Source organism: Lagopus muta, chromosome 19, assembly GCF_023343835.1.
Source record: "Lagopus muta isolate bLagMut1 chromosome 19, bLagMut1 primary, whole genome shotgun sequence".
Lineage (NCBI taxonomy): Eukaryota > Metazoa > Chordata > Aves > Galliformes > Phasianidae > Lagopus > Lagopus muta.
This window is the reverse complement of record NC_064451.1, coordinates 15,438-43,410: the sequence shown is the minus strand read 5'-3', so window position 1 is coordinate 43,410 and position 27,973 is coordinate 15,438. Positions and strand designations below refer to the sequence as shown.

Here is a 27,973-nt window from a genome sequence, read left to right as displayed (position 1 = left end):
CCCCCCCCCCCCCCCCCCACCAAACCACGTGCATTTTTTTCCAACAGAACTAGGCTTTAACTTCTGACTGTTTTGCCATTAAGGCAGGAAACCAACAGTGAGGTTTATAAAAATCTAAAGGTTATGGATGGCAAGCGCTTCATCAGAAAACGATCAGCTGTTGTCCTGGGATCTAGACCTTGCTCTAGAGACTCCCTTGGATATTGTTTTGTTCATTGGCTGGTACTGCAGGAGGCCTGGGGCAGCTCCCAAGCGCATTGCCTACATGGCAACCAGGCTGCTCCTTGAGAATGAGTCCGATGAGGGGAAATTCAGCATCAAGAAGGACCTCGCCAAATCCCAGTGCACCCTGACAGTGGGCAGACTCACTGCACAAGACGCTGCTACCTATTACTGTGCCAGGTACCGGTACAGGTTGGGGGATGAGCTGCTGGAGAGGAGCTCTGCAGAGAGGGACCTGGGCGTCCTGGTGGACGACAGGTCGGCCATGAGCCAGCAGTGCGCCCTTGTGGCCAAGAGGGCCAATGGCACCCTGGGGTGCATTAAAAAGAGCGTGGCCAGCAGGTCGAGGGAGGTGATCCTCCCCCTCTACTCTGCCCTGGTGAGGCCTCATCTGGAGCACTGAGCCCAGTTCTGGGCTGCCCAGTACAAAACAGACAGGGACTTCTTGGAAAGAGTCCAGCAGAGGGCCACAAAGATGGTGAGGGGCCTGGAGCATCTCTGCTATGAGGAAAGGCTGAGTGAACTGGGTCTGTTCAGCCTGGAGAAAAGAAGACTGAGAGGGGACCTGATCCAGGTCTGTAAATATCTAAGGTGTTGGGGGGCAGAGTGGAGAGGCCGGACCCTCTTCTGCAGTGTGTGGAGACAGGACAAGGGGAAACGGCTGGAAACTGCAGCATAGGAAGTTCTGTGCGCAAAATGTGCGCAAGAACTTCTTTACAGTGAGGTGACGGAGCACTGGAACAGGCTGCCCAGGGAGGTGGTGGAGTCTCCTTCTCTGGAGATGTTCAAGACCTGCCTGGATGCCGACCTGTGCGACCTGCTGTAGGGAACCTGCTTTGGCAGGGGGTTGGACTCGATGATCTCTGGAGGTCCCTTCCAACCCCTATGATTCTGTGATTCTGTGATTCTGTGAACTCCCTGAAGTTTTGGAGTCAAAAGTCAATTGACAGACTAGAATAAAACAGAGCAGGAGGGGGAAGTGGAAGCGCTCACCCAGAGACAAAAAAAAAGGTTTATCCAAGTATTACAGTACGACAATCATACATTGCAAATACCCCAGTAAAGTGAAAATCTGCAGTCAATACAGGAGGCCTGAGGTTTCAGCATTCACAACAGACGCCAGCTAACAGAAGCACTGTGGGAGCTGTATCAGCCTGTGCCCCTTCTCCCAAGAAGCCCAACAGCAAACATTTGTGCTCAGCTGCTACTTTAAAACACCACAGTCACTGTTCCAACAGCCCTTCTGCTACCTCTTCCATCAGAGCTGTGCCTGCAGACCCCAAATGAGGCCGGGGTGCTCTGCTTTATCCAGAATAACAAAAACGTGCAATGGCAGGAAGAGAAGTTTGCACCTGCAGCGCCATGCCCATTTATCTCTTCTGTTATTTGGGGTACTGCCAATACATGACCCAGCCTGACCACTCCAATTTTTCTTTCTGAATTAGTAATAAGGCAAGTAAGTGGGAACCAAAGGCACCTGGGTGTGATGCCAGTCAGCTCCTGCAAAAAGCAGCTCACCTCATACTTGGGGCCAAGTGAGAACAAGGAACACCCCTGACCTGCTCCTGATCACAATGCAAGCGTGAGCCCTTTTCAGACTGGAACCCTTTGGGCATTCCGTCTTTAAAAACAACAGCAGCAACAACAGTGTCACTGAAAGCTCGTTGAAGTCCACAGACCAAATTAGCAGAACAGAAATAAGCAATGGGAGATGGCAGAGGTCTGAAGTAGCTGCAAAAGGAGTGTTAGGGCTTCAGTGGGGTTGGTTAGTTTGGTCTGTCATACCAGTTAAGAAAGCAGAGAAGTGAGAGAGTTTTGTATTAACAGAGCTCAAAAAAGAACTTTCAGAGCTCTGATTCTCGCTGGGAGTTCTGTGTACCAAAGTAATAAAAGTAATAAAAAGTATAAATAATAAGTAATAAAAAGAAGGAATAAAAAAATATCATCTACCAGGCAACTGCTGTGCAAGTTTGATGAGACACCCACTCCCACAACTCCAGCACCACTGCTCTCTCTCAAGCTTGCACACATACCCAGCACCAGCCATGTGTCTGTGCCTTGCAGCACTTTGCTCCAGCAAGCAGGATGTTACTGCATTTTCTCTGCTATCTCAGACAACACAGAACAGCATCATTTTAATCCCCAACTCCATCTTGGATGCAACCACCTGGTTGTGTGCATGGAGTCCAACTCCTCATATTGTGCAGAGCAGGCAGCGTCCTGGATCATCACTGATCCTACAAGGATCATAACTGTGACAAACAAACAGTAAATCAAAGCAACCACTGCGTTTAGAATTACCAGCGTGAGGGATGTGCTCACCAAACTCAAATTCCAGACTGGTTTTGGGCACGCGTTCCCATCTTTGCCTTTCCCCATGGTGAGTTTAACTCTCACCTCTCACTACTTACAGCTGTGAGGGCAAACTTATGCCACGTAGTTTTACACATCTAACAGTCAGCTAGCCAAGACTCAGCTGGCACTGTCTAGGCTCCCTGTGAAGTTAATCCAAATAAATATGCATCTCCAGAAGGCAAATAACTGCAGAGCTGTGGCTCTAGAGAGAAACTCCTACCAAGAGCTCTGCAAAACACTCTGATCCCAAATCTAACCTATTGCTGCAGTGTTAGAGATGAGTCTACACTCATACATTCCCTTCCCAAATCATACTATGCAGCTGTTTCTCTCCTGCCTTCATGCAGCAAAGTCACCTCTCTGAAGCTTCAGGCCTTCAGGCTCAAGCTTCCTCAAGCTGCCAGCTTGGGATTCCATCCATCTTGGGTTCTACTGGTGAAACAGCAACAGCGGCAACTACAGGAGACGTGACAGGATTTAAAATTTAGAAAATAATTCTAAAAACCACAACAGAACAGTGAGGTAATGGTGACCTAATTTCCTAAACTTTATGCTAACCACAACTTTAGGGTTTCAGAGACTCTGGTGCATTATCAGCTTGCTCTAAAAATGCCTTATCTGCAAACAAAAATGAGCATATCACAGTTTTCGGACAAGTGCCATCCAAAATAAAGTGAAAGAGTGCCACAAACTTGCATCCCCCCTGAGTAAAAACCCAGAAACTTATTATTCATACCAAACTCTTATACACAAAAGCTCCTATGTCTTTAAAAATATCTTAGCTCTTAGTCCATCACAGTAACAACACGTCACACAAATGATCCCATGCTCAGACTCCTACAATATAGACTTAATCTTTGGTGAACTGTGTTAGAAAAGCGTTCATTTTAATATCGCTTTGAATCAGGTCAAGAGAAGAGTGGTAACTCTATCAGCCAGAATGCTGAAAATCAACTGTGGAGAGAAAGCATGCTATGAAAATGCAGAAAGCTGCTTGCTTGAGGCCGTGCTGCTGGACTGAGGCAGAAGAGGTCACACTGAGCAAAGCCTCTGGAATTCCCTGAGGATGGCACTGCAGCGGTGAGCAGGAACCTGGGGATGTTGTGCACTCAGTGCTAAAAGCACTCAAGAGATTCTGCACCAGACAACAGTTTAGGTGCAGGGCCTTGGAAGAAGATCTGAAGTGGGAGCCTGTATAATAGAGTTAAGAACCAGAGCCAAAGGGCACTGAAAGTGAAAACACTGCAGGCAGTGTGAAATGAGATGAGCAGCAATCCAGAGACCACTTTAAATCTCTTAGGTACTCATTTAATTACACATTGGACACAGCCAAGAGCAGTTTTGGTTTGCTCTTCTCTTTCGTGTTTCAGGTCGTTACATTTGCACATCATGTTAAAAAACAAAAGACAACCAAAATAATGTAACTAAGTTGAAAAAGGCCTGGATCAGTGAAGGAACAGAGCCATCACAACTGTGTGCTGCACCAGCCCACCCTGCACAGTCACTGTGTCAGCACTCAACCACAACCCACCGTGCTGCTCAGCAGGAAGGGTTGAGCCATTACACTGCTCACAAGGGGGTTTCTATTGAAAGCCAGGAAAGCAGCAGATATGCAGGGAGGAAAAGCTCCTCCATCCTTAACTATGACTCACAACAAGATAAGTGACTGAAAAATTTCACTGTGATACCCCAGAATCAGTGAAAAGCAAAGCATGTGGTCATTCTTACAGGAGGTCCAGAAATGAAAGAGCAGCATAGAAAGAAAAACAGAGGTAAACAGATTTGCTTCAGTGCTTGCTTAACTCAGACAAATGTAACTTGGAGAAGAAAACTGAAGTTTGTAACTGAGCTTGGAGGGACTTACTAAACAGCAGGTCAGCCTGGACCCAGCTGAGCTCCTGGATCACCTGTTTTCTGTTGGCCCAATCTCCTGTGAAAAGCCAAGAGCAGAAATCCAGCTCCAAGGGCTCAGAAATAATAAATGACAGAGAGCCCAGGCCACCTGAATTATTTTTTTTCCAGGAAAGATGTGAAGAATAAAGTTGTTCCAAAAACCATCCTCAATTTTCCTTGTTCCAGTACCAAGTAGACAAAAAGCATCAGCTTTTCTCATTTGCACTGAGTTAAGTACCTCAAATGCTGTGGACCACTGACATAGAAAACACGTTCTTAACACAGAACATTTCTTACATCCAGCCAAGCATTAGCAAAGCCTTTAGCCTCCCTCAATATCCTCTCCCTAAATTGCAGCCCTGAGCTTCCCTGCCATGCTGCTGCAGTTTGCCAGGTGATTATTACTCAGCAGAACTGCCATGAGAACAGAGGCTTCCACTTCTCATTACTTCCCAGCTTCTAAGCACAGATTTTTTAAGTCAGCTGTTTTGCTTTTCTCCAGCGTTACTTCAAGCCTTGGGCACAGACATCCCTGGATCTGTCTGGCCTTACTAATATTGCCAATGCAATATTTAAAGGCTGCTGCATGAACAGGAAACTGGGATCTATTTGTGCCCACAGGCCCCAGGCACCATTTATCAGCTTGCCTCCAGCAAACAAATCCCTTGATAACAGCAAGGCACGTTTGGTTCACTTTTCCATTTAAAGGAAATGGGCAAAGCTCTGTGCTAATTTTCCAGCAAAATGTGCACTTCATTCCTTTTATAAGCAGCTCTTGCAGAGACTGTTACGCAGCAGTGGAAATAAAGCTAGGCAAGGAAACAAACCTGCAAGAACCAAGTCCTACTTGTCACACTGTCAGTGAGACACTGAATCATCGCATTCCAAGAGCCAACTTCAGAGCAAGCAGGCACCAATCTATGAATCTCATGAAAACCAAACGCCAGCATTATATGCAATGCACACGCATGCACAGTCCTGTCTTGCTTGGATTTGAGAAACAAGATCCTGAGGTAAGGTTGATTAGAACAGCTTTTCTTCTGAATAACAACACAGGGACATGCTCCTGCTTAAATACAATGAACATGGCTCTCTCCCAGAATAGCCCAGGCTCTTCCGCTGTAGCACCAGGCAGACCAGAACCATGACAACTCTGCACTGAAGAACTCCAGCATTTGTTTCAGCCACCAGGAGTAATTTCTCCCAGTACATACATTCCATAAGATCAGAACTTACAACATCAGGAAAATCCCATTTCAGTCTTTAGAGAACTCATTAAGTCTTAAACACGCACCCAGGAATCTTCTGATGCTTGACGTATGTTTCCATGTGAGCCCATGGAGGTACATGCACAAACCCCACTGTCTGTTAGCAGGACAGGAAACCCTGGTTTGAAAATACACCCCAGAGTGCTTTGGCGTTAACAGAAACATTAACAAATGCATGATAATAAATTCTATCTCAGAAAATACTGGCCTATTAACTGTTGCCCAGGATTCTTATCAGTCAGGACCAGTGAATCCCTTGTCTCATTCACCATCTGGGCAGCACTCTCAGTTCGTCTGAAGAACAGGACGTTACACCATCCCACTTCATGGCAGAAGAGTGAATTATAGAGATACTGCAAGACTCAACTGCACAAAATGCATATACTATGGAAAGAGACAGCCCATATTCCAACAAGCTTTAATCCCCCTGAAAATTAACATCTAGATGGAGCATCCATGTGTCCAAATGTGGGTGCCACAGACTGAAATCACTGCAACAATGGCACGGAGAGGCCTCCTTCTCTGGTACCTACCACAGACAAACAGACAGCACCTGGGATGTGATCTGTGGAGAGAAGAGGAGCACTCTTGGTGGAAGCCAGGTGACCCAGGACAACTCCTGAGGAATCTGCAAACCAGCACAGAACTGCAGAGCACATCTCCAGCTGCTTTTTGCCTCTGCAAGCTCCCACTGAGCCACTGCAAATGACCCAAAATCTTTGCTGCAGCCTCAGGACTTACTTCTCCTGTACCAGCTGCTCCCCACAACTATGGGGTGTCCTGGGCACCTTGCTACGAGCTGTAGAATGGAAGGAGCAAAGAGATGCTCATCCCTAAAGGGGCACTTGCTCATCCACAAAAAGTGAAAAGAAACACAGCAGGGGTAAATCAGCTCTGAAGGAACACTTCTGCTGTTTCCGTAGAAAGGAAAGGACTTGGGATAGAAAGTAGAAAAAAAGACTTATCCCCAGGTAGCACCCTTCACTCCATGCTGCTCTAAGGGTTAGACTAGGTGAGAAGCGTTCTCACTGCTGCTGAAATAGGTCAGACCAGCTTCATAAAGCATCACAGACCCAGCCAGTTCTGCATCCTCCAGTGTGCAGCGCAGAAAGGCATTATATGTGTGGCAGTGTCCAGGCATGTTTTGCCCCAAGAGCCCTGACACCAAAATGCATAAAGGTGACTCCAGCACATGAGCGAGGATGTGGGCACAGGGCTCAAGTCATTCCTCAGAGACTTGAGAGCAAAATGAGAGACGCCATGATCCTCAGAGTATCTCAGCCTCGCAGAGAAATTGTGACTACAGCCTGTGAGATACAGCTGGGCTGCTTAAGAACACTGAGCATCCACAGCTGACCAACACTGTTATGAGTCGTGTCCACAGCTGATGTCCACGGCTCCCTCAGATGCTAGAGTCAAGCTCAGGCTCACCCAGGCTGTGTCTTTCCCTGAACTGCTCCCTTTCGCAGTGAAAGCTGGCAAAGCTGGGCCCATGGCCCCCTCTTACCTCTGAGCTGGCTGCAGGGTCCCTCAGTCAAGTGCAGGGCAGGAAGGAAGCTGAGACCCAGTCGGCTCCTTGCTGCTCACTCCCATCAGAAAGGTCCATGCACTGCTTGGGGAAAACTTACAAATTTTCCCACATGCCTCCTGGGGAAAAGAGAAAGCAGGAACAGGCCATGCAGGTGGCTATCACCAGCAGAAGGCCAGATCCTTCCGCCTGATGTCTACTCCTCTTTCTAGTCCTGATGTGGCCCAGAGGATGCACAAGTATCGGTGCTTAGCAGCAGGACTCAGGGAAGGATCTGCAGAATCGGAGCTGATTCAGCTCTCCAGCCTGGCAAAGGAGCAGAGCCGTAGGGCTGCCATGAGCTGCAGGACTGCCCTGCTGTCATTTGGGTGGTGAAGCTGAAACCAGCTGGCTGGCAAAGTCCCATCTTGCTGACTTCTCCATAGAACACCAGATGAGAGAGACAGGCTCTGGGCTGAGAAGGGCTTGGGATACCGGTCCAGGAAAAGGGCGCAGCTCACAACTGTTGCTCAGCATCTCCAGAGGACCACTACTCGCCATCAAGATGCTGTGAAGTCCAGTGCACAAGGCACTGGTGAGACAGGGAGGTCACAGCGAGTCTCCCAACAGCTGGGAACACCTGCAGGTGGCACATGGACAGTGCAGGACAGGTGGTGCAGTGGAATTGCCAGGTCACAGCCTGAACCACTGCGTGAGCACACGAGTACCTCGAGCGGGGAGCCTTCCTCTCTCTGCATCTCAGCAGTGCTCCCAGCAGCACACACACAGTCAGCCTGCACAGGTCTCCCCCCCCACCTCTCAGCCCCCTTTCACCTTTCAGCACACCGCAGTTCAAACGCAGAAGGCTGCATTCCTCAGCTCACCACTTTCTTCCAAACTGTTGCTGGGAGGGATGAGTCGATTCCTCTTTCTTTGATATCCTGCTCTATAGCTCCTATATCTCAAATAAAGGCTCTGTCATCACCTTGTTTGCTTTACAGGTGGGAAGGGGCAGAGGACGTCTGTAACAACCAGAATGATCAGTGCAGTGGAAGGAGGTGTAACCACAAAGGGACTAGCACAACAGATGGTGTTACAAAGACAAAGGAAAGTGCTCACCTGTCTCTGAAGATCCAGGCTCACAAGGAAAACTCCACAAGGGAGGGATCTCCAACCAGAGATCCTTGCCCATGCAGAGTCAGCCCTTCAATGAGGTCTAAGAGAGGTGCAGCCAGGCCCCCCTCATTCCATCATACAACTGAACTGCCCTCACCTGTGCTCCCAGGGCTGACTGGGTCCGTTCCCCAGATGCTCCATCAGTGGTTCAGGCCCTGACTCAATGCTCACCAGACAGCATTTCTCAACAGATAACAGCCAAAGGGGGAAATGGTTATTCCCCTGCTGTTTTCCAGGCTGCCCGTAACTATCCCACCTCTGCTGTGCTGGTTGGCAGAGCTGACAACAGGATCTTCTCACGAGCCAGCAGGATGAGGAAGTGAGCAGAGTTTTTGGAAACGTGCCTGCTGTCAGGGTGGGAGTTTGGGCCTGCCCCAGCACCATGCATTTCCACCACACGACATGGGAGGTGGCAAAGGTGTCAGAGCCAGTGGGAGAGCTGGTGGAGGAGGTGGAAGCTTGCATGCCTGGCAGTTTGAGAGGACATGAGGTAGCCTCAGCTATCAAGGGCAGCGCAGACAGATGGCGTTGGACATGACATACGGGGTCTTGATGACTGGAGCTTCATGGGCTGGCCGTGGTCACTGTGGAGAAGGGAAGAGCGTGGTCAGCAATTGTGGAGACAGGGCACCTACCCTGGGCTGCAGCCCCTACAGCAGAGTTGCAGGGTTTCAGGCTGCACAAAAAACCCTTTGTCTCATTTTGTCTTCCAAGTGACTCAAAATCGAACCCCAGCACTGTCACAGCCTGGGCAGAGCACGGCCAAGGAACCCTAAACCTGTCAGCTCCCTTCCTAGACCCCTGAGATCACTCAAAGAATCCTCTCCTTCAGCAATCCTAACCTCTCCCCAGGGGGCTGGGATCAAAGGGCTCTTCCTTGGTCAAGAACTCTCCATCCAACTCTCAAAGCTCTCCCACAGCTCAGGCATCTTCAACTTTTTCATACCAGCAGTGAAGTGCACGCACCCACCTGCCACAGCTTCACAAGAAGGCACCTCTCCCTTCTGAATTATCTGACGGGCCAGGTATGTCACACTAACAGGGAGAAAAGAAGAAGAAAAAACTGAGAGATGGAGAAAAAAGGCCCTCACTGAACTAAGGACCTTGGGCTCTCTCTAGGACACCTGGTGTCTCAGCAGAGTTCACAGTTACTTCAAATGCACACAGCACCTACAAAAGCACCGCGCTCCAACAAGGAAGGAAAGCAAATCCAAGATGCTCTGCAGGGCTCCCAGCTCGCAGCAGGTGATGCCTGCTCCGTGCACAGAGCATGCACAGAAACTGCACCTCATCTCTTCCCCATTTATCCCCCCACCATTGCTAGAGGCATTTAGAGGCACTAAATGTCTCTAAATGGAAAGCTCGTGGAGAAGACTGGATGCACAGGAGATTTCTCACTTCTCTGGTGTGAGAGCACTGCTTGTCTAGATGACCAATATTTTTCAAACAAGCACCAACCAACCATTGCAACTAACAACTGAAATGGCATTTCCCTGCAAAAATAAACCAACAAAAGAGCAGCCTGTCCAAAGACTCCTCCTCACACACTTGCCAAAAAGGCCACAGCCATTATTCCATTTGCCAGGCTTACTCACAGAACTGCAGGCTTCTCCTCACCGTGCATCACATGGACACAAACAGGCTGCTGGTGCAGGGAAGGCAATTTCACCTGAGCATCTCACCACAGACACTCCCTCTGCTCTGCTTTCCTGCAAAGATACAAGGAGAAAAGCCTCAGCTCCAAGCAACAACTGGGAACAAATCCAGAAAATTCCCCATTCCAAAGCAGTTCCTGGAGAGGTACAAAGCAGCCCTTCAAGGTTCACACGTGCTTGTGCTGCGGCCTTCACAGAAACACGCTGCCTTTGTGCTCCTGGCTCCTCAGGGCTCTTTTTCATCAGCTTCTGGGCACAGCACAATAGCTTTTCTTGTACAAGTCTATGACCTATGTACATTCCTCCACCCCAAAATAAAGTCTGACATAGAGTTGTGGTGCAGAGATCGGATGCAGAGCAAAGCCAAGAAACATACTCTGAAATGTAAAAGAATGCTTCTAGCAAGGAACAAGATCATGCAAAGAAAGGTGCAGGAAAGACAACCAACCAACAAATAGGAAACAAAGACAATGGAAAGCAAAGCAAAAAGGCTCGCTGCAGGAAAACCAAAAAGGCAAAACAAAACAAAGAAGGAAAACAAAGCAAAGCAAAACAAGGTCGAGAGGTACAAGAGGAAAGCCAGTGAATTCAATACACGATCATGGCAAAGCAAAGAATCCAAGCAAAGGAAACTGATAAAAACGCTCACCAATGCATAGCAATGGAAAGAAAGAACGAAAATTTAAAAGCAATGCAAGGCCAAGATACTAAAGATAGAAAACCAAAGAGCAAACCAAAGCCAAGCAAAACCAGGAAAATAAAAGAAAGAGCAAGTACTAAAAAGCCCAGGAAAGCAAAGCAAAATCTCCTGAAATCCTCACAAACAGAAGGGATTGTGCTTAGGAAAGGAAAAAGGACTTCAAAGAACAGAAACAGGAGGGAAAAGAAAATCAATAAAACTGGAAAAAAAAACAATGCATTGCAATGCAGAAGGAGCAGGAAATCAAGACAGAAACAACAGAAAAACAACAAGGAAAACAGAGTAAACCAACATCAACCTATGCAGCAGCTGCAGGAACATGAAACAGCAGAGGATCACAAGAATCACAGAATGGCCACAATTGGAAGGGACCTCAAGGATCACAAATCTCCAACCTCCTGCCACAGGCAGGGCCACCAACCTCCCCATTCCATAGCAGCCCAGGCTGCCCAGGGCCCCATCCAACTGGCCTTGAACACCTCCAGGGATGGACGGGGCATCACAGCCTCTCTGGGCAGCTGTTCCAGCACCTCACCACTCTCATAGCAAAGAATTTCCCCCTGACATCCAACCTCAATCTCCCCTCCCTCAACTTCAAACCATTTCCCCTTGTCCTGCTGTTATCTACTCTTTCACAGAGTTGACTCCCCTCCTGTTTGTAGGCTCCCTTTAGGTACTGCAGCCTGCACTGAGGTCACCCCGCAGCCTCCTCTTCTGTAGGCCAAACAAGCCCAGCTCCTCAGCCTGTCTTTGCAGGGAGCTGCTCCTGTCCCCTGCCCATCTCTGTGGCTCCTCTGGACCCTCTCCAACATCTCCCTGTCCTTCTTGTACTGGGGGCTCCAGACCTGGACGCAGCACTGCAGATGGGGCCTCACAAGAGCAGAGTTGGGAGCACAGGGGGACAATCCCCTCCCTGTCCCTGCTGGCCACCCCTCTTCCTCTGGCCCTTTCCTGAGCCCCAAGGATCAGGAGTGCCTGGCAGCTTTTGATGCAGAGCCTTATTATCCGAGAGCACGAAGACTTGGGGGAAAACCTCAGCAGCTCCCTGTGTGCCCGAGGGAAGATTTCATGCCCCGGCCTACACACAGCCCAGCTTTCCCCGCTCTGCGCTGCCGGCGTCCCCTGCAGCCCCTGTGCTGTGACATACACCAGCAGGGCTCAGGCCCAACACCCTGCACGCCCTCCCACATCCCCACGTGCTGCACCCGCACTGGCTGCCCCAGCCCCAGCCCTGCAGCCCTCCTGCAGGCAGCGCAGCCCCGGGCGCCGGGCTCAGACCCAGCCCCGAGGAGCTGCTGCAGGTGACTCAGCCCCGCTGGATCCAGACCCAGATCTAGGATGCAACGACCACTTAGAAATAGTGGAAGCTGGCTTTCTCTTTGCAACCGGCTCCTTTCCTCGGGGCTGAGCTCTGGGCCCCAGGCACGTTCTCCTGCTGCCCTCTCCTCCTCCCCACTGCCAGCGCTGCTCTTCACACCGTCCCACCCACACCTCAACTCCTTGTGCCTCATTGGGAGGCTGACATGCAGGCCACAGCTGCTGCGTGCAGTTGGGCTTCCTGGGGCAAACGGCAGCCCTCAGTACAGCCCAAGGCTGAAAAAGCCATCAGGGAAGGCAAGCTCAAAGGGCTGAGAGCAGGGACACCTTTCTTCCTCCTGGGCCACTTCCCCTCCTTTGTGCTTTTGCTAGAGGTCCTTGGAGAGCAAAGGGATGCTCACAGCCTGTCGCTAGCAGTTACAGATGGGCTGAAAGGCCACCCGTTGGGAAGACCAACAAGGAAACGGGGGAAAACCAGCAGAATTTCAGGGGAGAGCCGACCGGTTCATCGCCCCACAATTGCCAGCCCAAGCACGGGACCTTTTGACCAGCTATGGAAAGAGGCAGCACCATTTTAAAAGGTTGGTTTCGCTTTTATTCAATACAAAAGGATTTGGGTTGCATTTATCAGCACAGCCCAAAACGAAACCCCAGTGTCCAGGATTTCCACTTAGCAATGAGTCATTCAGCCTCCAGTCAGACACAAGGAGAAGCCTGACCCTGTGGCTACGTCACCTCCTCTCTCTCCAGGCCCGGCTAGCCGTATTTCAATCTCATACTAGACCGGCTCTGGCCCTGAAGAGACACATGCTGAAGGAACACAGCCTCTCCATCTCTTGCCATAGCTGAAGTCCTGCCTCTGGCAAGCCCTCTTTGCTTGGAATGCAGCACAAGCCCTTCCCTTCCAGGTGCCTCAGTTCTGCTGCACTGTCTGTGACAGGGAAAGCACGGCCATGACAGAAAACCAGGCGACTCAGTCCACTGCCTTTGGTGCCACCTCCGAGGAAGCATTCCAGCTGATTTGAGCGTCCTGTGGGCCTTCTCGCTCAAGCCCTTCTTGGTTCTTTTTGCTCTCCTTCTTGGCTTCCTTCCTCAGCAGAGCAGCACTTGCCTTGGCTTTCTTCACTGTCTCCCAAGTCTGAGTCCCAAGACTGTGCCAGTCCTACAAGAATCAAGGCAGAAACGGACAGGGAACCTTCACAGGTAACAAGTGACTCACAGCTCGCTTGGGGAGCTCAAGCCACCCGCCCGGGCAGCCTTGGCTGCCAGCACTGGAAACCGCCTTCCTGACATCAGGGCACGCCAGAAACTCCACCTCTATCTCCTGCCCAAAAGTGCCACACAAACCAGAACCCAAAGCCATCTCCTGCAAGGCAGCACCTGCACAGGGCTTGGACACTGCCCTGGCAGCACACACAGCACAGCAGCAGCAGCAGCAGCAGCAGCAGCAGCAGCAGCAGCAGCAGCAGCAGCAGCAGCAGCAGCAGCAGCAGCAGCAGCAGCAGCAGATGAGCTTGCACCCCAAGGCTCCTGGCGTGCATCATGAACACGCACACATGGAAGGAAGGGCAGGACAAACAACGGCACTCTCAGCAGTGCCGGGCACACCACCATAGGCCACAGCTACAGATTGTTCCCTCCCTGCCCTTGTCTGTGCCTTTCTATCAGCCTCAGAGAGCACAACTTACTGGCTTATGGCACCTGGAAACTGGCACGACTGCAGCTAACGCAGAGAAGCTGCAAAGTGGCTCCACAGAAGAGATGGTGGCACAGCACATTCTCTGCCAGCGTGGGCTCAGGGATCTCAGCTGGGAGAAATGCCCACAGCAGCCACACAGCAGGCAGCCTGCTGCTCCCCTGCTTTCAAGGAGGCTGCTTTCTACAAGAGGGAAAAAAAGAGTCTCATGCACACTGCTGTTACAGGCTGACTTAGAGCTGTTCTGAACATCTCCTTGGTCTACTGACCCAATAACAACGAAGGACACAAAACCTGCAGCTGCGCCATCTTTTCCACCAGCCAAGAAAAAGACTCCTCAAGCTTGAGCATTGCTCCACTTGCAGGCGAGGGGAGCAGGAGCTGAAAAGGACAGGTGGGCATAAAAGAAGGGCAAAGCTTAACAGAAAGCAGATCTGTGGCAGACAGTGCCACCAGCTGTGTTTGAACAGCAGTGCCTTAGCACACGCTTACAGTAAGAGACACATACCTTGCAAGGGCTGCTCAGGAAGGTTGTGACACAGCACCTATGGCTCCCCTGAGTCCCAGCTCCATTTCTCAGCCACTCACGCTCTGCTCCTCCATGTTCTGCAATAGAAAAGTCACAAGACGGAAATTCAATTCATCGCAGACCTCAAACCTCCCTTCTCAGGGCAGTCGCACTCATTTCTCTGCAGGAGAACTCGGGGAGTGCTTACCGAGTGAGCGGCATTTACTGCCAGTTGGCAGCAGCAATCTATGCCTAACTCTACACTCCTAACAGTAACCTATGCCTATCGCTAAAACTGAACTGAACACTAAAACTAAGCTAACACTAAAATCAACAACAAAGCCCAGAAGTAGCACCTAACTCCTACAGGGGGAAGATGGAACTGGGGGCCTGCAGAACCGCAGAGGAGCAACAAGGTGGAGGAGGAGCAGATGTTAGCAATGCCACCCAGCTAATGCTGGGGGCGGGGGCCGCACAGCAGGTAAGGAGCCGAGCGCCTGGACCAGCGATGGCGGAGCTGTGAGCGCGCCAACACAGGGCCTGGCACGGTGGTGTGGTGCCAGGCCAGCAGTGCTGCAGGCGGATCCACCTCCATGGGCTCCTCTGGAGGTGGATCCACCTCCATGGGCTCCCCATGGTCGCTCACAGCGCTGGCCCGGGCGTGATGGAACCGGGCTCCCTTCCTCCTCTCCCTCCGCTGCCTGATGGTCATGGTGGGCCCCCTCCTCCTCTTCGGTTCTGGGGCCCCCAGCTCCCTCTTCCCATTTAAAACCGCTCTCTCCTGCTCTCTCGCTCTTTTCGTGCTGGACATGGCTGCCACCTGCCCAGCACTCTCAGAGACGAGTGCGCCGGGTGGGGTGGCAGTGACCAAGGAGATGGCTGTGACATGGGGAAGGTTCCACAATGGCACCTGTGCTGCTGCTGGGAGTGGCGTTCTGCACGGGATGAGGAGGGGGCTACAGGGCACGGGACGGCAGCTGGAAGCGCTCCTGTGCCCAGCGGGCAGCCCTTCTCTGCAGCCAGCAACAGGGCACAGAGGAGCCGAAGCTGAGGAAAGGGCCCGCAGCCTCTTCACCCTCTGCACATCACATACAGGCGGTTCATCACCAGGGCACTGACGTTGCATTTCCTGAACATGCAGCGCTTGGGAAGCTGCCTCAAATGCAACATGGAGGGAAACGTGCAGTGATTTCCCATTTCTAATGAAATAAAAGTGCTGAAGCAACAACTGATGTTTTCAGAATTGCTGTCACGGTTATCCTGTAGGCACGGGAATCCAAGCCTCCACCACCTGCTGCTTTAACTGCAGCCACATTTAACTCACCTATTGTGCCACTCACATTAGGAAGCTCTTGCTTTCCCTCACTCAGAGTACAGAAACATTTCTATTTCTTAAAGTTATTATTTATAATAAGATTTAATTTATTATAAGATATTATTTCATATCTTTGAGGCAACAGACCAATCATTGGACCAATTCCACATGGGTATGAAACACCTGTGCCCACACTGCTCTCAGGAGGTGCAGTGTATGAACTGTGACATTTGAAGCCACACAGCAGATTATGTCCTGCAACATTGACTTTCCTTCTGCTTATTTATACCACTTTCTTACTGTTTGACTTCTTTCTAATATGAGGACAGCAAGTCATCTCACTGACTTAGCAGTTCACAACAAGCATCAAAACTACTTAAAATTTAATTCCTTTCTTGATTAAACCACATGCATGCACACGCATGCACACGCACACACTTGAAGGCCTACTAGATCAAACAGTTTAGAAAACCCTCACTTTAAAAGCTTTTGGCAATTTCTGTTGTGCAGCACAAGACAGATGTGACGTGTATTTTGGTGTGCTTAAAATAAGAGAACAGAAAAGGCAGCAGAAAAATTCATTCAGCTCATAGCCGGGTGGAAGAGGACCTTGGCTGACCATAGCTATGCCACAGTTGGAGGACTTGCTGGCTGCTCTTGTCTTGGTGCTGGATGTGCTGAGCACAGCAGCTGCAGGAGCTGTTGTTGTGCTGCTGCCCCCTCAGGGCTCGGTTCTGAAGATGTTTTGCAGCTGCCAGTGAACTGCACTGGCCCCATCGTTCTCTGTGGATGTGGATGCACAACCATTCACGCTTCCTCTGACGCCAGACCTGTCAGAAGAAAAGAAAAATCTTTACTTGGTGTTTCTCTCCTCATTGGAAACCTATTTCAGAATTTGTAAGTCACAAAAGTAAATGTGCAAAAGGTGGTGGTTTGAAGTCGGGCACACATGTAGCCACATTTTCTACTTCACACACACACAAAAGGCAGCTTAGCTGCACTCTGTAAAAATACTTCAGTCCAAGAACTGCTACCAGCTGCCCAGCTTTGACATTACAAAGAAAAGTTATTCACCAAACAACTTGTCTGCATTCTCTGAACATTGGATGATTATAAAGAAAAAGCCACCTGCTTGCACTGATGGATTCCCGTTCATTATTTGCAACAACTTCAGAGGCAGCATGCGTAACGTTGTCAAGAAGAGATGTGACACAACGAGGAAAAGTTAAGGCTGTGGAAGGGAGAATGCGTGCCTTCTGTAAATGCTGTCATTTTTTTCCCATGCAGGCCATTTGGGACGCAGTACTAAGAACTGTACTCAAGTCTTATTACTAAGCTACACTGCCTTTATCTATTCAAATAATTACTGCAGCCTGGTTTTCCATCCAGCATCAGTATTTATCAACTGTGACAACGAGATCACCAAAACACATGGCAGCGTGTGCATGGGGAGGAGTCAACCTGAAAACACCCAGCACTGTCTTCAAGTTTTGTAGTTTCTAAGTTACAAGATAGACTAAAAAACATGTTTATTCTTATGTAATCAATATTTGAAGTGCTGCTGTTTCAAATAATTTAACCAGGACTTTAAAGCCCAAATTGCTCTCAAACGCCAAGGCTTTCATGTTGCCCACCTACCAGCTTCTTTTAAGGCTGCACCCATTTCACACCTATGTATGGGTGTGCATTTTCTTAAAGCACTGCTGCCACCAAGTGCAAAAGCAGTAACATTTTCACCTTATGGAAGATGTAACACTACCTTATCCAACTGCACAAACACTGCCAAGGCACGCCGTTCAGTGGCTCTTCTGTCTCTCAGCAGCACCAAGCAGTCATTTTCCCAGTGGAGCTCACTTTTCGTATCCTCGACCCTGTTCTGAGGGCAGGCAGAGCAGGCAGGACAACAAGTTCCTCTGAAATCCTCTCCCCGGCTGGTAGCAAATCCCTGCAGCTGTTTGCTTGAGAACCGCTCTCTCTGACCTGCTCCATTCCCTTTCTCTGTGCACACTGTAGCAGAAAAGCATTGGAGCAGGTCCAAATTTGGCTGCTCTCCAGAAAGTGTTCCTGCAATTCAGATGAATATTATCCATCTAATACAGCAATTAGATTTGCAAACGTTTCTCAACTGCTCATTCAGCTACCTTGCAAGTATTTGCCTGTTGTGCCAGCACTTGCAACGTGCAGCACTGAAATGCTCACGTCCGTAGCACAAATACTTCACCCACTGAACTGAACGACTGCCATCAACAAGGAAATCAGTTATCAGCTCCCAGCTGGTGGGAACTAACAGCAGCTGTAAGCCACAAAGTGGGATGTAAGCTCTCACCGTGACCTGCTGTTCAAGGGAGTTATTCTACTTCCAGAAACAGAGACTTCACTCCAAAGGCTGCTCAGGCAACAACGCACAGCCAGTCAGAGCCCTTACGCTGTGCAGCACGTTACACGGCACCTTTTCAAGGTCTCTCTCTTTTCTCACCTGCTCCAGACACCTCATCGCCTTGGAACCCTCTGCTGAACTGCTTTCCAACAGCTGCCCTGCACCTGGAGCACAAACTGTATTCAGTCCCACCGTCTGTGTGACTTTTCCTACTTGCCAGCATTTTTTTCTCAGTAGGTTAATTTAAGGCAATGGTTTCCCATTGTTCTTTCACTTCTTCCAAGCGCTGCACCTGAGGGAAGTCTCTTACTTTCACCTCAGCCCTGCTCTACAAGCCTCACGGTATTTGGGCTTTCTTTAGAAAAAGCAAAACAAACAACAAAATCACACTCCATCAGAGCACGCCATCCATCTTTTAAACACATTACGTATTTGGATGCAACCAGAAACTGACTTCATTTAGTCCTACAAAAAACAAAAACACCTCTCTGGCACAAGCCAACTCATCGTCCAGCTGCTTTCCACCACAGAGAGCCTGTTGCATCCTGCAGAAATCACCTCCCATCCAGTTCTAGTCTGCACACTGCACCACCCTCACAAGTGCGCCTCTGTGTGTCTCAACCAAAGGAACTGGAACGCCTTACTTTCATTTTAATGTCCTGACACATTTTACACTTACTGAAGGCTTTCGGTTAAAGATTGTCCTTGACTTTCGGTTAAAGATTATCTGAGACCAATTGAACAGAAAAAAGAGTGCATCTCCCTGTCCAGCAAAAATCTGTGTAAGCATTTCATTGAGATGCCTAACGAAAATTCAATACAAAGCTGTCTCCTAGCCAGAATGCTTATTATTGTGAGACTACATTTATCCATTCTATATTGCTTTTTTGCTTGTAAGCTTATGAAAATTGAGGGAAGCTAAAGGCCTTCATTACAGTAAGGCACAAGGGAACTCATAATTGCTAGACAAAGTAAGCAAAGTTCAGAAAACTCAGGTGCTGATCTGATTGACGTTACAGGAATGCTGACAATCGCTGCTGATTATGACTCCACTCAAATAAAAGCACACAAAAGCTCTGGTCTCTACAAACACCAAGTCAAATAAACCACTCATTACCATCACTAAAACACTGCGACCAAGCATTCGGTAAAAAAAATCTCTGTATACCAGATCTCATGTAGATGGTACATTTGAGCTGAAAGTCACTCACTTCCTGTACTTGAGGCATCACCACTGGTCAGGAGCTCAGCATCTACCTGCATCCATCTGCACTGACAGACAAATTCACCACTTCTGCTGGCTCTCTGCCACCACGAAGATGCAGTGTTACCACTACCTGATCAGCTGAAAAGTACAAGAAGAAAGTCAGGGTTTACCTTCATGTATAATGAAAGAGGTCACAGCAATCAAGAAGAAATACACCACTTCTGCTTGCACTCTGCACAATTGCTTACACCTCGTGGTACAGCCAATCACTCCCAGGTGTCAGCAAACTTATTATTCCTACAAAGCAGGGAGAACCAGAGCACAAGCTTTTTGCTGCCTAAAGGAAGGCGTGTCTTCATAGGAGAAATGCAGTCTCTGGTTCCTGCCCACACTTCTTCAGCAATCAATATACCTGTCCTTGACGAGCTGTAGATAGAAGGTGTAATTCACCTCATTCTTCATTCAGAACAGCTACCAAGTCTATCTTGGGAGTAAAACATTGCACGTTTATCTCGTGACATGTAGTTTTGCATTTTAATGTGAAGATTCTGTATCACATCCCTAGGTCAGAGGTACTTTTTGGGTACATCCCAGTGTTCTGTTGAAATGCAATGGCAAACAGGCCTGCTTGAATCAACATCCAGTAACACACAGCATGACACCCACCGTTACACAGAGCAGCGGAGTTATAATTGTCAGCTACAATCACAACAGGACAGCAACTGCCAGGAGAAAAGCGCACTGCATTGCTACCAATGTGCTGCACTTGGAGTGCCCACATCTGACAGTCAGGAAGCAAAAGTCAGAACAGGTGTGAGAGCACATCAGTGCAGTGTGTGTAGCAGCACCAATTTGATCGTGGCTGTGATGCTCCACTTGGAAGCTCCACAGGTGCACATGCTGCCTAGAAGCTCACTGGTTCTAAGACATGTTACACGGTACAACGCACACCTGTGTAACACTACTTACAACATCAACTGCAGTCACTCATTTTCTCACCCAGCACCAGAAACGTATCAGTTTTTAGGCTATATAAAAGGAACCACTTTTTCATTACACTTTCACTCCTGCACATAAAAGCAAAGTGAAAAACATCAGGCTTCTGACACCGTGACAGCTTGTAGGGAAATAAAGATGATAACAAAGGATTGTGAGGACGCTCAGAAATGCAATCCGTAGCAACAAAAGGAACACTCAATGCCCACCACAGAGTTACACGCTGCACTCAAACTTGTACTTACACTTCATACGGTTTCATTTCAAAGTCTCATGAATATCCAGGGCAGCACTTCCCAGGAGGACATCAGACTTCAATGTTTGATGGCTCCAGACTCGAAAGGTTGATTTACTCAGAGGAGTGACAATTCTGAAAAAAGAAGTTGAGCACTAGCGTAAAGGTTTTTGGGTGAACTGAGCAATGTACACCAACTGTCGCTTACAAATTATTTAAAAAGGCAGAGTACAAACTGTGGCAATGTGAAAAGCCTTCTTTGGCTGATAAGGTCATAGAACCACGATGCAGGAATCTCTGCCCAGCACGCAGGCAGCTCCATTTGTCTGCTGGTGGCACAGACCGTGAGTGACTGCCCCTAGAGAAGCCACCAGCAGGGACACGTTCTGAAGCCGACAGCACACTACCTGTGCTGTGAGCCCCTCTGCTCCCAAACTGTCAGCAACTACGTACTGGGAGAGCCCCTTACTGAAGAAGAAACGCCAACGCAATTATCCTTTATACAGAGCAGTTAGTTACTGTCTCCCCTCGATCTCCAAAACAAGCTTAATCAAACAACGCTAACTGCTGCATTTCTACACAAAACCCGCTCCCTTCACAGCTTAAGCCTCAGGCAAACCAGCCGGCTGCGCTTCAGCCTCACAAGGACCAAAGCCTGCAACGCCGGGAGGCCGCAGAGCCGCACCGCAGAAGCCGGGGAATGGGGGGCGGAGGGGCTCGGGCTCAGGCTCAGCCTCCATCCAAGCTTTTCCAGCCGGCTGACTCCACAGCCACACGAGCCCGTCGTCATCCTTGCCGCAACACTAGGCCCCGCCGTCCGCAGCCTCCTGTCGGCGCACTCCGGGCCGTAAGCAAAACTCCACTGAGCGAGGCCAAAGCCAAACTCACCATCCGGACGGAGCCCCGCGCTTCCCCGCCGCCATCTCCAAGGCCCGCCACCGCGCAAACGACGCTCAACGAGAGCGAGCGACACGACGACTTCCCAGCCACGTCCAAACGAAGAGCGACGGCACCGGACCGCAGCGGGACGGCTCCCACCGCACGATGGAGCGCGGCGCTGCCGCCGCCCGGGAGCCACCCTGCTTGCCCCGGGCTGCGCTCCGGCACCCGCAGCCCTCGTGAGGCCACGCTCAAAGCCGCGAGCCGGGACCCGCCTCTGGCTACCGGCGGCGCCGCGGGGAGCTCTTCCCCCGACGGCGCCGCGATGCCCCCGCGCCGAGGCCCGACCCCGTTCCCGGCACGGAGCCGCTCCTCCCGGCCCCGCTCACCATCCTCACGCCGCCGCGCCGCGCCGCCCCGGAAGTGCTCTCCGCCGACAGGAAGCACTTCCTGCCCCGGCCCTAGCAACCGCCTGCGGCGTCACGTTCCCACGGGCGGCCCGGGAGCGGCCCCGGCCTGGGGGTGGGTGGGGGGGGCGGCTGCCGGATTGCTCTCGGGTGGCGCCGGAGCCGTGCGCCTTTTCTGCTTCTCCTTTGCTTTTCTCTTTTCTTTTCTTTCCTTTCCTTGCCCTTCCCCTTCCCTTTTCCTTCCTCCCCCTTTCCCTTCTTTCTCTTCCCTTCCTTTCCCCTTCACAGTTCCCTTTTCCTTTCCCTTTCTTCCTTCCTTCCCCTCCATTCCACTCTCCTCCCCTCCCTCTCCTTTCTCTCCATGCTCTCAATCCAGCTCTGAAATTGAGATGCCCCGAGAAGATCATCTACGCAGGCAATAAACGGCTTGTGCTGCGTTCCATTGCTTTGTGCTCTTGACAGACTCGGATTCAGTTTGCCCTTCACACAAGAATCACAGAACGGCCACAATTGGAAGGGACCTCAAGGATCACAAATCTCCAACTCCCCGCCACATGCAGGGCCACCAACCTGCCCATTCCATAGCAGCCCAGGCTGCCCAGGGCCCCATCCAACTGGCCTTGAACACCTCCAGGGATGGACGGGGCATCACAGCCTCTCTGGGCAGCTGTTCCAGCACCTCACCGCTCTGTGAAGAATTACCCCCTGACGTCCAACCTCAATCTCCCTTCCCTCGGTTTCAAACCATCTCCCCTTGTCCTGCTGCTATCGACCCTTTCCAGGAGTTGACTCCCCTCCTGTTTGTAGGCTCCCTTCAGGCACTGCAGGCTGCCATGAGGTCACCCCACAGTCTTCTCTTCTGCAGGCCGAATGAGCCCAGCTCCTCAGCCTGCCTTCGTAAGGGAGCTGCTCCAGCCCCCTGCTCATCTCTGTGCCTCTCCAACAGCTCCCTGTCTTTCTCGTACTGGGGGCTCCAGACCTGGATGCAGCGCTGCGGACAGGGCCTCACAGGAGCAGAGCAGAGGGCCGGATGACAACAGAGTAGAGTGTATGGATGACAACAGGTTTTATAAAAGAAATGAGAATGTAATAACTATGGCTAGATAACCCGACCTTCACTCTGTGCAAACAGAGTTTTAAGTTAAAACCCTACATTTCCAACCACTATGGAAAGCATTCTAGGCTCAAACAGGAGGCAACTCACTGATGGTATTAATGAGAGCACAGCAGTCCCGAGGCATTTGGAGAAGGAAAAAAAAGGCAGAGCTACATTCATCTGATGTTGTCCCCAGAAATCTCAGTCCTTATCCACAACAAGGTAAAATCCAGGTCAGGTGATATGGTGAAGATAAGCAGGACTGCCAGCTTACCAAGAAACGACTCTGTCCATTTGGAAAGTTCCGTGTTTGTTTCTGTTAATCCTGAAACTTTGCTCTGTGGTAGAAACTCCACTCTCCATTAATAAAAAAAGTGAAAAGCAGGCAGGAGACCCGAAGAACCTGAAACCAGGGAGAAGCAGATATTATGCTGAATTCAAGCCCAATTTGTCAGGAGAACTGGAATCTGAAGGAGAGATGAAACTCTGGAGAACGAAACAGCACACAGAGCATGGAAAAGAATATTACTTAGGCTGCAACCTGAGCTCTGCCTGGGTTCCTAAAACCAGAAGAGAATGGTCTCCTGCAGATACTCCTTACTCTCCATCCCAATCAGCATCCTGCACAACTGCAAAATGCCAATATGTTCCTTCTGCAAGTGTTACAATTTCTGCACAATGTTTTCAGATGACTCATGACGAAAGCAATTCCTCCTCCCTCATACCTTTCCCACAAAAAAGCCTTCACAGAACATACCCTAAGAGGAAAACTCTACTGATTCAATTTACCTCCTGCCTGCCACGTGTGCAGGGGTTTCTTAATTGTTTCTTTTTGTTTGAGCAAATCCCCTATAAGATGATGATGAAGTTCACACCTTAAACAGCACTCCTTCACTCTCAGACTGCACAGAACGTTAATGGGCTGACACTGCTCTTAAGGTAAATTCTGTTACACGTGGTACTTAGCAGAATTTATTCACAAGTTCCTTGCCCCTTGATTAAAGGCCAATTAGTGTAAATTTCTTTTCTGTAGCTTGCCTTTCTCTCGCTGTTGTATTTGTTTGGTTTCTAAAACCCAGGAAGTCCCAGGATGACTAATGGTGTCTAATTCTTCTTACAAAGAAAAAAATGCACACCCCTACTTGAGGTTCTTTCATCTCAAGAATCAAGCCTTGGATCTTTTTTTCCCTTTCAGGTCTCAATTTCATGAATCTTTACTCAAACACCAACCCCTGAAGTTTCCTAACGAAACGTTCACTTAGTGCACCTTCCAGCAGCACGTTGCCCAGCACAGAACTGCTGCTTTCTCAAAGCTGATCCAGAACTCCTATTTCAACTCGCAAACATCCCAAAAGCTCTTTCACCCTTTCTTCCTTGCTTGCGATAACACCCCCAAGATCCATCACTACAGACTTTCCATCTTTCATATTTCTGCTTTTTAAAACGCATTCACCTCCCAAGCTTTTTAAAAATTGCTTCATCGTTGTTGAGCGAAATGTTTTACCTCTCCAGACACAAACCAGATTTTTAAAAAATTATTATTTATTGTTACAGCAGTAGAAGTTTTAACTGACTTTTTATCCCTTCTACTCCTCAGCCCCCAATTCCTGCTTTTAACTGTGAGGAAAAAAAATAATCACCACTGTTACTGGAACAAATGGTGCACAACCTGGCAGCTCGCTCTTATAAAACCAGTACCGAGTTACAATGCTTTAAAACTAAACGCTGTTTAAAATTATTTCTAAGCAGTATTTTTATGACATTTCCAAAATAGTTCTCGTCTTCATAGAAAAAAAAAAAATATATATATATATATATATATATTTATATTCGTTTCATGGACACAGTGACACTTGGAGACAGAATTTCACATTTTTGCATGATCTTTAGATACACAAGCATGGCTGTACGCTGCTAGGTTTTGTTAGTCTCTATCCAAATAACATTATTAAGGTGGCATTAAGGTGTACCCTGAACTGGGGACGGGACGACAAAGCGCACCTCCCCATACCAAGCAGAGGCCCTGAGCACCACAGAGGCCCCACGGGGCCAACGCAGAGCGGCCCCCGCCCCGGTGCCCCCCCGAACACCCACCTGTAGAAGCTGAAGCGGAGCCCGGAGCTGCCCTGCGGCGTTGGAGCAGCGCGCGGCCCCGCACCACTTCCGCACGGCCGCCTCTTTCCTCGCGGCTCAGGGTGATGACGTCACAGCGCGGCGCCGCACCACTTCCGCACGGCCGCTTCCGTCTCGCGGCGCAGGGTGATGACGTTGCACGGCCCCGTGCATCTCGCCCCAGTCGGCCCCGCAGCTCCACCCTCGTCCGGCCCCAACGCGCGTTCCAGTAACCGCCCTCAGCGCGGGCAGAAAGTAACCGACCTTTTATTCTCATTATTGCTACTAAAAATCTCTGCTGTCTTTTACGAATTGCCGTGAGTTTCCACTCGGCACACGCAGGTGCGTTCTACGTTTCCCCAGTTGCTCCGCGCCTCCAATCTGACACGGCCGAGGGCTTTGCGGGGCTCCTGCTGATACAAAGTGGGAAGCGCCGCAGCACATCCGCACGGCCCCCCTCTGCCAGCCGCAGAACCCTGACTTGCTCCGTGCCCATGGGCAGGATGCCGTGCTCTGCAGAAGCCCACCACAGCTCTCTGCGAGCTCCCACCACTATGGGGCTCTATGGGGTCTTATGGGGCTCTGTGGCAAAGCTTTTCCTCGGGGCTTTCCTCCAGAAGAAACAGTGGGCAGAGACTTACCGAGACAGCAAACTCTTTGGAGGCACTGCTGACTTGCCCAGAGGGAGAAACTGCCTTGGAGATGTGCCAGGTGGTGAAAGCCATGGGCTGGAGATGCTGATTCTGAAGGTGCTTGTGCTGGAGCTTGAATTTCAGCCTGCAGATAGCTGGCTGTGGTGGTTGGTGACGCTCACAGCACAGGGTGTGAGGGCCTTGCATAGGAGCTGAGGAGGCATGAGACGGTTGGCACCCTCCAATTCCTGGGAGGTCCCAAATGTCCTTGGGCAACAGAGGGGTAGACAGTGGATGTGGGGGCCTGGGACAGCAGACTGAGCTCCTGAGCTCAGGATTGGAGTAGCTCAGTTCCCAATGAGAGCGCATCACATGCATTCCTACTGTCCTGCTTTCTTTCTAAAGGAACTGTCCAAGAAACTGAGCAGGATGCAGAAGGCACTAGGGTGCTCTGAGATGTCTCTTGGTCCCCCTGCAGCACGCATGATTGCTCTGGGGCGTGTCTGGATATCTGCAGAGCAAACTGTGGGGCCCTGAGAAACCTCTGTGGCACATTAGGGGGCACTGGAAGCCGGAGTCAACAGGGGAGTCCTTGGAGACCCCTTGGGAAGACTCCATGGGCCCTGGAGTGCAGAAGCAGCTTGGGCTGGTCACACCTGCTTGTCTGGGAGCTGATTGGCTGGGAGGTGATTCCCTTGGTTTGATTAATTTAATTACCAGATGATAATTAAATAACACTATTCAACATTCGTTAAAGATTATTTTTTTCCCAAAGTTCTGTCACGCAGCTGTTGCAGCTTTGCTAAAATATGCTGAGTTTATTCAAAATTCCACTGATGCTCCTACAGCACTCAAAGTGCGTTTGGGGGGAAGTGATAAAACGGCTCTGACAGATTCGTCATTAACGTGCGTTATGCGGCAATCCAGGCCTCCTTGGACTGCGTAAATTCAGTTTCAGCACCGCGTTCCATCTCCCTTCGGCGCGGCAGTGAAGCCGGAGACCCACTCAACATGGCGCCGCTGTGGCTCCGCTCTGCATCCCGTTCCTACCTTCCTCCCATCATGCACTGCGCGACAACAGCCGTTCCGGTTTCGGCGCTGCGGTGATTGGTCCATCCTCTACCCTGACCGGAAGTGAGCGTTCCGACAGCGAAGTTCGAACGCGAGCTGCCGGCCGGGCCGCGCTCTGTGCAGCTGCCGGCTGCCCCGCTCTCTTTCGGCCCGTCGGAGCACGGTTCCGGTATGTGGCGGAGGCCGGGTCGCCCTGGAAAGGAGGTTGAGGGGCTGGGAGTAGCGCTCCGTGTGTCTGCGCTGAGGCGGCGGGGCTCATCGGGTGGAGCGGCCCTTCCTGGGGCGGCCTGCAGAAAGGCCGGTCTGCGCTGTGCCGGAGCAGGGTGTGCAGGGTGGGATCGAAGCTGAGACGGCCCAGCTAACGGACAGAGCGCTGCTGGGCCGCTTAGCCCTATGGGGAGAGGCTCCCGCTGCTTCCTAACGAGGTTCAGCAAGGCCGAGTGCCGGGTCCTGCACGTTGGCCACAATAACCCCCATGCAGCGTTCCAGGCTTGGGGCTGAGTGGCTGGATGACTGTGAAAAGGAAAGGGACCTGGGGGGTGCTTGGCTGAACACGAGCCAGCAGCGTGCCCAGGTGGCCAAGAGGGCCAGCGGCCTCCTGGCCTGCATTAGAAATAATGTGGCCAGCAGGAGCAGGGAGGTGATCATCCCCCTATACTCAGCTGTGGTGAGGCCGCACCTCGAGTATTGTGTTTGGTTTTAGGCCCCTCCTTACAAGAAAGACATTGAGGCCCTGGAACGTGTCCAGAGAAGGGCAACGAAACTGGTGAGGGGTCTGGAGCACAAGTCTTATGAACAGCGGCTGAGGAAGCTGGGATTGTTCAGTCTGCAGAAGAGGGGGCTCAGAGGAGGCCTCATAGCACTCTACAACTTCCTGAAGCTCCTTGCCATGAGGAGAGGTTTGGCCTCTTCTCCCAGGCAACAAACAGGACTCAAGGAAATGGCCCCAAGTTGTACCAGAAGAGGTTTAGGTTAGGCATAAGGAAGAACTTTGTCTCTCAGGGAGAGAAACAGAATTAGGATAGGCTACTGGCTGCCCAGAGAGGTGGCGGGGTCACTGTCCCTGGCAGTGTCCAAGAGGCGTCTGGATGAGGAGCTGAGAGATCTGGTTTAGTGCTTGTGGTAGCAGTGGTGACATGATTCTAAAGCTGTAGTACAGCCCTGCTGCTGCTCTGTGGCACGAAGCTCTGAGCAGTGTTCTGTACTGTTAGCAATAGGGAAGTCCGAGCCATGCAGTGTGATTTGTTACTGCCAGGTGAGACAGGATGTGCTTTGGTGAGGAGATGGGCAGTGCTGGAGCTGCCCCTTCTGCTTCTAAGAGTGTGTCCTAAGTAGGATGTAAACCCTGC

General features: G+C 50.5%; 1 protein-coding gene across 16 annotated transcripts; it reads right to left on the bottom strand.

Annotated features, from left to right (window-relative positions):
* LOC125702404 (uncharacterized) lies at positions 1 to 25,032 on the bottom strand. Of its 16 annotated transcripts, none has more exons than XM_048965591.1 (13): positions 24,904 to 25,032; positions 23,084 to 23,212; positions 20,438 to 20,562; positions 19,201 to 19,334; positions 17,372 to 17,676; positions 16,232 to 16,442; positions 14,298 to 14,395; positions 14,059 to 14,170; positions 13,782 to 13,972; positions 10,017 to 10,130; positions 9,392 to 9,456; positions 7,246 to 9,005; positions 1 to 6,303 (listed from the first exon to the last, which is right to left on the bottom strand). In XM_048965591.1, the coding sequence occupies exons 4-10, from the start codon at positions 19,250 to 19,252 to the stop codon at positions 10,035 to 10,037; spliced, it is 1,065 nt and encodes a 354-aa protein (XP_048821548.1). In that variant the 5' UTR covers positions 19,253 to 19,334; positions 20,438 to 20,562; positions 23,084 to 23,212; positions 24,904 to 25,032; the 3' UTR covers positions 1 to 6,303; positions 7,246 to 9,005; positions 9,392 to 9,456; positions 10,017 to 10,034. The 16 variants fall into 16 exon arrangements, 15 of the variants coding, with proteins under 15 accessions (XP_048821548.1, XP_048821545.1, XP_048821543.1 ...); XM_048965588.1 differs by having other exon boundaries at positions 10,039 to 10,130; XM_048965586.1 differs by lacking the exon at positions 9,392 to 9,456 and having other exon boundaries at positions 7,246 to 7,385; positions 8,080 to 9,005; positions 10,039 to 10,130.
* Between the last annotated feature and the right edge of the window lie 2,941 nt (positions 25,033 to 27,973).

Bases quoted from the DNA above. Each gene is read 5' to 3' on its own strand.
- LOC125702404 (XM_048965579.1), bottom strand. From the start codon at position 19,252: ATGCAGGTAGATGCTGAGCTCCTGACCAGTGGTGATGCCTCAAGTACA. The intron at 14,396-16,231 runs GTCAGCCAAGGT...TTTCTATTGCAG, and splicing joins CCAACTGTGGCATAGCTATG to AACATGGAGGAGCAGAGCGT. The intron at 13,256-13,781 runs GTAAGTTGTGCT...TGATTCTTGTAG, and splicing joins TTTCCAGGTGCCATAAGCCA to GACTGGCACAGTCTTGGGAC.